We start from the raw sequence: 12,405 nt of genomic DNA, 5'->3' as shown, positions 1-12,405 counted from the left end.
AAATTGGCAGCCAGAGGGTCTGTACTGCAGGGGATTGGGCCTACTTGTCCCAAGGACAAAATAAACATGAAAACTTGTTGTCCTTGATTCCAAACAACATGTCCTGGGAGTTGGGCTATAGGAATTCCACACCCTTGCTCTGTTTTGAATCTGGAATACTGGAGCGGTGATGGTGGGGCAGAAGGCATAACCGAATCTCTCCTGGTAGACTGTCTGCCCTTGTATGTGTGGCATTTGTATAACAGGCACTGCGCTAGCAGATTGATTTGTATGTATGTCTTGGTATTTGTAGAGTGCGAGGCTAGGTTGCGGGCAACGTGAACGAGCTAGCGTGGGTAGCGGACTACTTTGTATGCATTCATAGAGTGTGAGCTTAGCTCAAGGGCAACATGCATGAGCTAGCAAGGGTAGCGGGCTTCTTTGCGTGTGTTGCTGTTGGTAGAGTGCGAGCCTAGCTCAAGAGCAACGTGCATGAGCCAGCAAGTGTAGAGGACTTCTTCGTATGTATGTGTTATTAGTTGAGTGTGAGCCTAGCTTACGGGAAACGTGCATGAGCTGGTGAAGCTAACGGACTTCTTTGTATGTATTTGTCGAGTGTGAGCCTAGCTCAAAGACAAAGTGCACGAGCTAGTGACGATAGTGTACTTGTTTGTTAGTATTTGTAGAATGTGCAACATAGCTCAAAGGCAACATGCACAAGCTATAGAGGGTAGAAGACATCTTTGTACGTATGTTTCAGTATTTGTAGAGCGTGAACCTACCTCAGTCAATGTGCACCATGATCTTGAGGGAAGCAGACATCTTTGAATGTATGTGCGAGGGAAGCAGACATCTTTGAATAAAAATATTTATTTGGGGTGACTTTTGTCCACTCCTATGTAATAAATGACATAAGTTAATTTAGAAATTGAATTTTCAGTGAAAATTCTGGTTTAATGTGGGCTGTACTGTAGAATTTGATGGGGATGGTTGTTTGTAGCGTGTGTAGCTAGTTCAAAGGCAGTGCACAAACGGGGGTAGCAGACTCCTTTGTATGTATGTGCTGGTATTTGTAGAGCGTGTACCTCGCTCAAGGTCAGCATGCACCGAGCCTGTGAGCATGACAGGCGTCTTTGAATAAAGAAACTCTGCAAATTAAGCAGATCAGTGTATCAATGGCCAAGCTGGTGGGGCATCTTCTGGAAGTTGAAAGTGAGACTTGAACAGTAAAACGTTCATATTTTAAATAATGATGGGAGGTTGGGAGCAGCCAAGAATTGCCAAGGCACGAGAGCGGAGTGTCCAATAGCTCAGGGTTGACTTTCAGCGCGAGGGAGCTGGTTTTGCAGTTGACAATGTTCGTAGGGGGCTGTAAAGGATAATCACGAGGGGTCTTCTACCAGTGAAGCCCGATGACTGGGAGGCTTCCAGTTTGTTATGGTGCTGGTGAGGTGACCTTCAGGAGACGTCAAACGCCTTCCTCGTTGGACGGGTCACCCCAGGCCCTATTAAGAGTTGCTTTCCGGCGCAGATGTGATGGTCTGTGGGAGAAGTCACTTTTCTGTAAATGTGGTTCTGCCGCTTTAATAAGGGCGCAGCCTCTAAGTCCTCTCGGTCTGTGAGTTGTCGGAGCCACGCCGAGGCCGGCTGCGGCATTTAGGTCAAAGTCTCAAAGGTCGCCTAAGCCCAGTGCTTTATCTAAATAGGCAAGAAGTTCATATTATTTTGAATCGGACAACTTCATCTCTGCCACTAGGGGGCAGAAGATACAAAGGCATGACTCTGGAAGTATATTTGCTGAATAACTAATGTCTCTGTTAACCATGCTAGCGTTTGTTTTTTTTGCTCAGATTTAATTTTTAGCTCTCACGTGACAGCAGCTGCCGGTTTTTGTAACCTGTTACAATTTATTAAAAATGTACACAATGATCCTCGGCTCCACCCAGAGGAGTATGACTCTGACCCCACGCCATTGACTGTTGTGTGGGTCCCCCCCCCCCAAAATAAAATAAAAACACACACTTCACTTAAAGCTGAGCATTGAACAACTGTAAACCACCACTAATCCTTTTGGGTTCCGCAGTAGCGTGCTTCTCGCCGAAAAGCGATTTGACCCCTCCTCAGTAGTAAGCGCTGTATGAATAGTTACAACAGAACAAATTACATTCTGCTTTAGCCATTGATCCATACATGTGATACCTGATAAACCCAGAAACACCACGGACACCTGGATTCCAAGATGGCTTCCAGACCACACAAGCAGCTGTTCTGCAGCTGTGTTTCCTTTGCTCTCTGTTTTTTCTAGTCCGGTATTAATAATAGAAAACAAACTAGAAGTACTGGATTCACTGAAAAGACTAGATAGGTTCCTTGTCTGCCAGAGGTGAACTTGAAGGTTCTGTTTATTTCTAGTTGAGGTTGTAAATCTGCCTCTGTCCATTCCTTGGTCGTTCGAGTCCAGCTTGCCCACACCATTGAGTAGTAGTTCAGCTGTAGGCACGCTTGTTCAGTGTTGTGTGGGCCTGATTGACCCACCAGTGGTTGGCCAGCCAGCGACTCTCCCGTCTATTGAATGTGGTGGGCCTTGGAGAGGCCTCTTGTGCACTAATGCTGACGCAACTCTTGTGCCTTCGTAGTATCTCTATTCCTCAAATATAAGCTTGCTTCTCTCAGCATCGCTAATGTTGCTCAGCAGCCGCGGTTCTTCCATGTAGAGCTATCTGTCTTTTGCTCAGTCACTGAAGTCATGATTGTAATCTCCTCAATTAAATCCAAGTGCCCTAAAAAAAAATTCTGTGGCATAGCCCTGGTAAACACCTGCCAGGGTTAAGCATTTGAGGTCTGAGATAAAGACCATGCCTGGTTCTCTGGGGCTTGGTGCGTTTCTGGTGATGTCCCAACACAAAGTGTCAAGATCCTACACATCTGGGTGTTTAGTCACTGATATGCCAGTTCCCAAATTTACTCTGTTGGAAGGAATGACTGATACACCGATAGTGACGATGTCAGGGTCCTGACGTATGATATCATTTCACGCTGCTAGCTAATGTTCCTTATATATCATTAACTCCATGGGAGCCCTTTTTCATACTGTAGCCCAAATCATATTGACAAAAAGTTAATTCGAGCACATCTCGTCGGTTCGGAAGGAATTAGATTAGATCTATATGCTGAAATAAATTGTAAAACCTGTTGTCTGATGTGTATGGCTCTGTATTTGGCTACCTCATCTTACAGGGGTTCGCTGCTCACCTACTCTGGAGGATTTCGGGGGCTAAGTGATAGGTTGTACATGTTTTCTTGTAAACACGGCCCAGTAGATCCTTGGAGGCCCTCAGGCAAGGACATCAGACTGTGGACCACTCATCTCCGTCAATTTACCTGCAGGTTATGTGTATTGAGCAAACAATCCGATCCTGCCTGAGACTGTCAAAAATGCATTTATATTTCTAGTGGTTTGTTGCCACCCTTTACCGCAAAAGATGTGCACAGCCCCAATAAATCCATAGTTGTATATCAAGGCTTTATTAAAACAATGGCCAGTTTTAGTGCAGATTATATACAAAGGTGTAATTGCAGAGATCACATGTGAAACAAGATTAACAGAGGCACAGCATGTGAGCAATACGAAAATTAACAGTTTTTTATGGAATCCCTTTTCGCCTAATTCTAGCCAATGTTTATGATGGCGCCAAAATGTGAAATTTCCCAAGAGTTCCCATGATGCACATGCGTAAGCTGCCCATTGCCTGCCCTCCCCCCCCCCCCCACCCTCGAATGCCCTAAAGCCACTGGTTCTCATCTCTTCGTCAGTGATGTCGCTGTTCCAAGTCACACAAAACAGAAAGTGTCACCGTGATGCAGATGGTTTGTTGTAGGAGCTCCCGGTAAATGTTGAAAAGTTCTCTCGCCTTGAGAGACTTGCGGACACACTTGATATAATAATAATATTCAAACTTATTTTGGGAAGAATTAACTATGTGATGTAAGTTGAGAATAGAAGTGTGTGAATTCTCTTACATCTTTATCAAGAGCTGTCATGCTTTTCTCTAAAAGTCACACTTCGTGAATATATAACACCCAAGACTTCAAGCATCTTTGGTGCTAAGCAACCCTGTACTCACGCCGCAACCAGTTTATAGAGCATCCTTCTGTCCCACCCAGGACACCACCCAAACTCCTCACCTTCAATCAATACAGGTGAACGCTGATCTTTTGGGATCGCATGTTGACAAAATCTGTGTTTGCCCTCTCGTGTGTTGTTGTATTCCTGCATCCTTCCAGCTAAATCTCTCATGGTAACTCTCATCTCCACTTAACCCCACATGTTTTTCAGTGTTCAGCGTTTGTATTTTCAGATGTAAGTCACACTAATGCCTTTCGGTACAGGGGCTCTACAGAAAGATGAAGAGTTGTGTGTAAGCCACAGCTACTCAACCACTGGTTGCCCCAGCCCTGTGTGTCCACAGTGAGGCGCAGGTGTTGTGGTAGTTACATTCTGATACAATATTCATAAAACCAGTTTTGAGCTCACTAAGTGCTCCCTGGCATTGATTTCTTCTGGCTCCTATCTTCGATCTGTGTCGATTGTCCCTCCTCAGTACTTTGGAGAACCCTTTGATTTGACTCAGTGCTGTCACACAGATGGAACATATTTGTGTCCACCTAGACCACTGCAAACCTCCCAGTAAAATGGGAACTTCGTTTTAAGTCACAAATGCACCCGTAAGTTTGCTGCATTATTTATTTGGCATTATTTTCTACCTTACCTCATGATAACACAGCTGCCTCTTCAGTGGTGAACAAAGCTTCCTTTTTGTCTAAGGTTTGGAGTGCTCATAAGTATACTTAAATAGCCGTCTTGTTTTCCAGCATAAACAGGTAACCTTATTTTATATCATGAACTGCAAGTCGAAGGGCCCCTGAGGAGCCGTGTGCGAGTCTCTGTTCTCTAGTAATCCCAGTATATTTTGGTTTGGAGACCCTCACTTCCTCAATCACTGAATTCATTTTAATAGTGCAATCTTACCCTTTTTCCCTTCTTGCTGAAAGTTTGCTGTAGTCGCTGTGAATCAGAGCATTGACTTGTAGGAAAGCACAATCAGTTGCTTTCTTGATGTTAAATCTCGGTTTACCAACATCTCTGGTGGGGAAGGAGGGGGATTGTTCTTGCACTGCTTCTGGACATAGTTTTATGCACGACCATCCTCTCGAAGGAGCAATGTATTCATAGCAGCCATTAGTTGTCACCACGTGTTCCCTTTGCCAACTCTCATGATGCTTCTCAAGCCCCGTGTGTCACTTTAGCCCACACATTTGTCTCTGGGCCTTTTCAGTTTTGGGGACTTTGCAATTTCCTGATGTAACTCTTATTGACTTCTGTTTTCAGACATTCCAGAAATTCCAGAAAGCATCAAGTTCTGCAAGTCCTTGGAGATCGCAGACTTCAGTGGCAATCCTCTGGCGAGGTAAGGCCGTACCTCTTTTCCGATAAGGTCCAGTGCTGTTGGGCTGTTTCTAAATGACTTCTCTTATACACGTTTTATCAAGTTTCAGTAAGCCTTCTCAGAGTTTGGGCCAGGGTGGGTTGCTGCCTTCTTTCGAGGCTTGTGGCCAAAATTCTATTTTTTGTGAAATGCCATAGAAGTTAACAATTATCTAAGTTTGTCTAGTTTGAGCTTAAACCCCAGGGCGGAAAGTCCTCCCCACACTCTCTCCAGGGCCGTTAGTTGTGAGGTGGGTACTGTTCGTCTCTTCAACACCCTGTTCTTCATCTGTTTGGGAAGTGTCCTAAAGACTATAGGCATTCCTCCAGTCTGTGCCGCCCAGAAAGAAAATACTTCTCCATGCTGGCTGATCGAATTTAAAGGGACAAATCCATTTCAGTTGTCACTTTTCTGCATTGTTACCACAACTCACCCACCTCCCGGTTTCATTGAATTATTTAATATGATGTTTAAGTGAGAGTAGGCCAGTCACCGAGTCTTTCCATCTTTTATTTAATAGACCATGAAAAGGTACTGTACTAAAGTGGCTTGGGGATCGGGTTGGGTTGCAGGGGAAGTGGAGGTTATTAAAGAGTACACTACTTTAGGTCGGGATGATAGCGGAGGCTTCTGGCATGCGGTAACCTCCTGTGAGGGGCTATATAGTTATTTACCACTTGTATGCAAGAGTCTCCTGTTCTGTTGGACTCCAGGTGTATAACCAGCACACGCTTGACTTTAAAAGCAGTCTCGTTTTAATTCCGAAGGCCTGATCCCGAAGCTAGTGTCAAGGCTCAGACACACTGAGATTCATCACACCCTAACTCATTGTACATAAAGTAAGCGTCAGACATTTTACAAAATTCTCTGCAAAAGAAGCCAGGTGTCTGTAGGGCCTTCTGCGGATGCAATACAGTGTGCAAACATGTAGCAGCACTCATACTGTGGTGCTGTGCTTAGAAGACCACTGGGGCACTGGGACTGTCTCATGATCTAAAGAGATGATTCTGAGTTCTCTGCTATCTTCGTTAAAATGTGCCCTTTGCATTGTGTCCTGATGGATAATGCTTCCAGATGCCACAGAGAGATCCATTTTCTGTGACATGGCGGGCGGCCCTCTGCCCTGGTTTCACGGCAATCTTGGGAGTAAAGGACATCTCCGCTCTAGCTCTGGGCCTGGTTGGCTCAGAAGTGTTTGAACACCCATAGAACCATCACCCACATGTGGACTAGGCTTCAGATCCCATACCTAGATAGTGGCTTTAGGGTGTGAGGCAGCTTCATTCAAAGTGCAGGTTCCGGTATTTACATAACAGGTCCACCCAGGGTCCAGTGCTCGGGGAGAAGGGCTCCGGTCTCACCTCCTGGAAGAAATGGTGCAGTTCGCCCATGGGATTACCACGGTCTCTGTTCCCACAGTGGGGTTTCTGGCACTGAGAAAGGTGTTAGCATACGTAGTGAAGCCTCTTCTGGCTATCCAAATCTCAGTTGCTATATTTCTTATGCAGTTGGTCACTATCCAAATTCCCTGCCTTGTGCACCCACAGGCTGCAGAACTGGACAGACTCTGACCCACTAGAAACCTGTGACCTGCGATCATGGGTCACAACTTTACTGCACCTTTAAACGCCCGCCGAACCTTTACAGTGTATGGAGATTCTCCAAATCTTTGTGAAATCACAAGAATCAGCCCTGGCCTACAGGACACCGCCCTAGGAGAAGAGAGACCAATCCTCTTGTGCTTCGAAGGCTCATAACCAGAGGATACAATCTTCAACAAACGAAACGGGGCAACATTCAATGAACAGTGAGTATGTGCCATCGGGGGCCGTCTGTCTGTGGTCCCAGCATGCCCTGCTCTCCCAGGTATAACGGATATGATGGGTCGGCCACCATCAGCTGGCTGTAGATTCTCTCCGATTCCGATCTAGGCATTGGTTATCCCCAGACAGATTATGGCACTGAGTCTGACGCTTGATTTGGGGGTAAGTTGCTTCTTTTATTTCAGTGACGGACAGTGTACTACATTCAGAGCCTCATAACCTTGGCCCTCCAGAGTGGCACTCCGCTTCCTGCGCGAGACCTAATAAGGATGGGTAGAGCACGCACCCACCGGTCATACGAATGCATATTCCAGTGGAGACTGTAGACTTTCGGAGTGAGGTTTCAACTGTTTCCAGACACCCCAAAGTGCAAGACTGAGAGAGAGACTTCAGAAACATTCATCAGTTATGTGCTGTGCCACATACCTCTTTTCTACAGGCAGAGCAGCCAAGCTCCACAAATTGTTTTAGACAGCCAAGCGGGGGTATGGCCTGGCAAGAGGCATATGTGAATTCCCCTAACTTTCCCAGACATATTTCAGGACTCTGGAAGCTACATAAAGAATGTCTGCCTAACAAAGGCAGCATGGGGGGGGAGTGGTAGAGGTGGCCAACCACCAAACAAGGTGGCCACTCCCTAGAGAGGCTCCCACACACCCATCAGCTATAAACCCCTAACAAAATGATACATAATCCATCCTTATCGGCGAGCATGCTTCACTTTTGACATCAGCACGTCGAGAGGAGCCAAATGTGCTTTACATTTTGCTTTGATGCTGCATTAAAAACTACGAACATCGCACGGCCTACATGACGAGGCTCAGCCTGGACCCGAGTGCGACAATAGGGCGGACAGAGAAGATCGCTAAGCCAGAAAGCGGTGAGAAGGTGACGCAGACTTACCTTCACACGCCAGGTAATCGTGAGCGAACGGAGGATTCCTAGACCACGACAGAGAGAGAGAGGACCAAGATGAGTGGCTCTCCCCAGGCCTGCACAGCAGGGCGCTGCCGCAGGGGAGCGGAAGGCTGAGACGACAGTGGGCCTTGCGCTTTGTCCCCGGGCTGGTGGGAAACTGAGTGCTGGCAGAGGAGGTGATTAGGCCAGAAGAGGGCCTAAATGAGCTGCTGAGTGTGACTCCCCCAACCGTAAGAGGCTACACAACTCTGGCAGGTGACCGGCGGACAACTGGATTGGGCGCGCAGCAGCCACGTCAGCGAAACACCCCTACAAAAGTGTGCAACAAATACTAGCACCCCAGAGTACAGTGACAATGTAAAAAGAGACAGTTTGTGGGGATGCAGATATGCAAGGGTGCTGCAGAATACACAGATCCGCGGGAAGCCAAGAGGAAATTCGAGAGGTGAGCAGTGGGGAGTGCGGAGATAATGACTAAGGAGGGGTGGAAGATAGTAGCCGGTCCTTTAATGTACCCCCCTATCACTGTTGACAAGCAATGCCAGCTGCAGCGACTGCAAGAAGTAGCCTTGAGGGAGAGCCCCGACTGAGTAAGTCTAGTTCTCTAACTTATACTGGAAATAAAGGCAAAATCAGAGAGGGCAGCTTCGGGGGTGAGAGGGAAAACCAACAACCAACTGGTGGTATCCCTGCTGCCACTAGGCTGGCATCAGTTAGTACCTTGTGCCCCTAGGGTCTGCTTAACCTTGTTGCGTGGCTTTGAGGTGAAGAGTGCAGCAGTGCCACAACAGTCGGCCACTATGACAGGAGGCAAAAGCGCAAGAGGTGCCCACCAGGCCAAGCTGGAAAACATATGCTTACTCAAAAGAAGTGCCCACACGGGGAGGGGCTGCCCCCACACCACCTGCAACAGCTTCTGACTCTGCAGAAGGGGCATCACTCACGCTACTTGATGTAATGAACGCCATTCAAGGAGTGCTCACCTCCCTGGAAACAAAGATAGACTCAGTTGCAGTAGAAGTTACCCTAGTGCGGGCAGACCTGCGCAAAATAGGTGACAGGGTGAAAGAGGTGGAAGATTCTACGGGCACCCTTAAGGTGGGCACGACAAAGCTTACTGCCCAAGTAGATGAACTGCGCACGATAACCAAAACTCTGGAGGCCAGACTGGAAGACTACGAAGGCTGCTTGCGGCGAAACAACATTTGAATAGTTGGAGTCCCCGAACTCTCCGAAGAGCCAGCAGTAGATCTGTTTGTTGAGGAACTCATGCTGGAGAAACTGCAGCCGTGAGGCCTATCCAAATACTTCTTGGTGGAGCGTGCTCATTGGGTCCCAGAGGTCCCTCCAAAACCGGACGGGCCACCTCATGCAATAATAGCCCTCATATCTAACTATCTGGATCAAGATGTAATACTGCAGCCGGCTTGAGCAGCCCCACCACACACCCATTAAAATGCACAATCACTTTCTTCCCGGACTTCACCCTCAAGGTCCAACGTCAGCTGCGCTGCTTCCTTGAAATCAAACGCACCTTGAGAGACTGAGATATTATTAAATATTCAATGAGCTTTCCTGCAAAGTTGCAAGTGGCAGCAGAAGGCAAAACATGGCACTTCGCAATGCCAGAGGAGGCCGGGGTTTGACTTGAGGGTGAGAGAAAAGTAGACTGACAGAAAATCTGGGTGTACACAGACAAACAGGGGCAGAAACCTGCCATGCCTGACCCACAGGGTGAAGCTGCCAACCACCAAGATCATGTCGACTCCACGCGACAGCAGACACTGTAATACTCCGACTTGGTTGCAATTTCCTCTGATGAAGCTACTATAGGCTTGTCTGCTGTGTGATTAGACCAGAGGGCGATGAAACTGAGGCACCTCCGGCACAAACCTGCTTGATTGCAGCATTAAAAAAACTACAAGGCGGGATGAATGTCCATTCCATAGGACTCCGTGTACTACACTGGTAAAATGGGCTTTGCCCTTGTTCTCGTCAGGGGTGCTGATGGGGGGCCCTTAGTACTTGGCCCAACTAACCCTAAGTAATGATATGTTATTGGGACGACAGGCGCTCTGCATCGTTGGGGTGGCAGGCATGTTTTTGTCTGCAAGGCAGGGAGGGAGTGGACGTTGGGAATTGTGTTGTTTGTTGAATAGATTTCTATGTGACATTACATCACCTGCACAATCGCAATTCCATTTTAAGAACTTTAGCATACATGCCCCTTCCCTCCCCCCTGCAGCACTGACACGGGCCAACTCGTGGTCACACAACCTACGGCGCTGGTGGATACAAAGAAGGGTGACATTAGATTAAAAGTGCTCTCCTGGAGTGTCCAAGGGAGGGAGACAAAATCAAGAGAGGGATGGTCCTCTAATTTATTAAGATACTTGCCCGGCATAGTACTCCTACAAGAAATGCCCCTGCAAGGTAACACAAACAGGGCCCTAGACAGGTGGGGATATAAAATGTTAGCTCATGCTGGCTACACCTCGAGCTTCCGGGGAGTGGGAATCCTTGTACACAGAACACCCTTCACTATCAACGCACCTGGAACGGTGCACGCAGAAGATATGTGGCAGTCTCAGGGGTGTGGGAAGGGCGAGTGCTGAACTTCATTTCAGTGTACATTCCCCCCAGGTTGCATGATGCTGTGTTTGCAGACTTGAGTACCCTCGTGTTAAGCATCCCTGTAGGTGATTTAGTGATGGGCGGAGACCTCAACAACACTCTATGCGACTCTGAAGACTGTTGGCCACCTAGACAGGTTGAATCCCCTCGCAAACTTCTTGAAAGCGCTGGGACTCGTAGACATTCTGCGCGCACACAGCCTGTCCACGAAACAGTACACGTTCCACTCTGGGGCACATGGTAGCCTCTCACGTATTGACTACATCCTTACTCTGTCTGATCTCTTACCATGCTTAAGAAAGGTCGGCCATCTTTCGCAAGGCATCTCGGATCACTCACCAGTCTGGCAACATATGAAAAACCTGACAGTAGCCATTCTGGAAATTTAGGGCCATATGTACGAACACTTTTTCCCATAGACACAGAATGGGTAAAAACCTTTGATGCATCTGGCCCTTAGTGATTAACCCATGGTTCCTGAAGATTTTCCACATCCGGGCAGACCTTCACAAAGCTTGGAGAGGTACTTCAAGGAAAATGAAGGCTCTGTAAACTCACCATAGCTGTTGTGGGAAGCATATAAGATGGTTATAAAAGGTGAAGGACTCTCACTGATAAAGGGGCACAAAAAAGAGAAGAGGTCCTATCTAGTGTTGCTCAAAAGCGAGATTATAGGCTTGGAATCCAGATTTAGCGACAGACTGTGAAAGCTTGTGCCACAATTTAGTAATAAAGCAGGAGGAGTACAGGGATATAGCGGAAGAGGCCACCAAAATCAGTCACAGAGCAGCACTCTGCCGACTATACGAGGGAGGAGACCGGGCCGGGAAACTATTGGCCCGGCTCGATAGAAGTGAGGAGGGCAGATGGTGGGTCCTCGAAATAGTGACTGATAAAGGGCACTGGGTGAGAGGCAGGACAGATAGTGACTGATAAAGGGCACTGGGTGAGAGGCAGGACAGACAGTGACTGATAAAGGGCACTGGGTGAGAGGCAGGACAGGACAGATAGTGACTGATAAAGGGCACTGGGTGAGAGGCAGGACAGACAGTGAGTGATAAAGGGCACTGGGTGAGAGGCAGGACAGACAGTGAGTGATAAAGGGCACTGGTTGAGAGGCAGGACAGACAGTGACTGATAAAGGGCACTGGTTGAGAGGCAGGACAGACAGTGAGTGATAAAGGGCACTGGGTGAGAGGCAGGACAGACAGTGAGTGATAAAGGGCACTGGTTGAGAGGCAGGACAGATAGTGACTGATAAAGGGCACTGGGTGAGAGGCAGGACAGATATGGCAAACGCTTTTGCGGCGTATTACACACAACTCTACTCCCGACACTCCTAGCCACAGCTGAAGAAGCGCAGGACTTTCTGGCAGACATTCACCTCCCAGGCCTTCCACACTCTGATAAAGCCCTCCTTAATCAAGACGTTACTGAAATGGAAATTGTACAAGCCATCCGAGACCTAAAATCTGGTAAAGCGATGGGCCCCAACGGGCTGCCCATAGACCTCTCAGTTACTGTAGTGCCTCACCTCCTGCGTATGTTCATGGAAAGCCCTGAAC

General features: G+C 47.7%; 1 protein-coding gene across 23 annotated transcripts in view; it reads left to right on the top strand.

Moving 5' to 3' along the window:
• Window positions 1–12,405, top strand: part of SCRIB (scribble planar cell polarity protein) — a 551,765-nt gene that overhangs the window by 183,593 nt on the left and 355,767 nt on the right. For all 23 annotated transcript variants that reach the window (XR_011201023.1, XM_069220949.1, XM_069220942.1 and 20 more), the window contains exon 3: window positions 5,369–5,447. Coding sequence is in view for 22 of the 23 variants with exons in the window: in XM_069220949.1 (XP_069077050.1) it covers window positions 5,369–5,447 (79 nt within the window). In the remaining variant the exon portion in view is untranslated. The remainder of the gene's footprint in view (window positions 1–5,368; window positions 5,448–12,405) is intronic.

The sequence above is a fragment of the Pleurodeles waltl genome, chromosome 2_2, assembly GCF_031143425.1.
Source record: "Pleurodeles waltl isolate 20211129_DDA chromosome 2_2, aPleWal1.hap1.20221129, whole genome shotgun sequence".
In the NCBI taxonomy this organism is placed as follows: domain Eukaryota; kingdom Metazoa; phylum Chordata; class Amphibia; order Caudata; family Salamandridae; genus Pleurodeles; species Pleurodeles waltl.
Note: the sequence above shows the minus strand (reverse complement) of the source record. Positions and strands in the feature narration are given on the sequence as shown.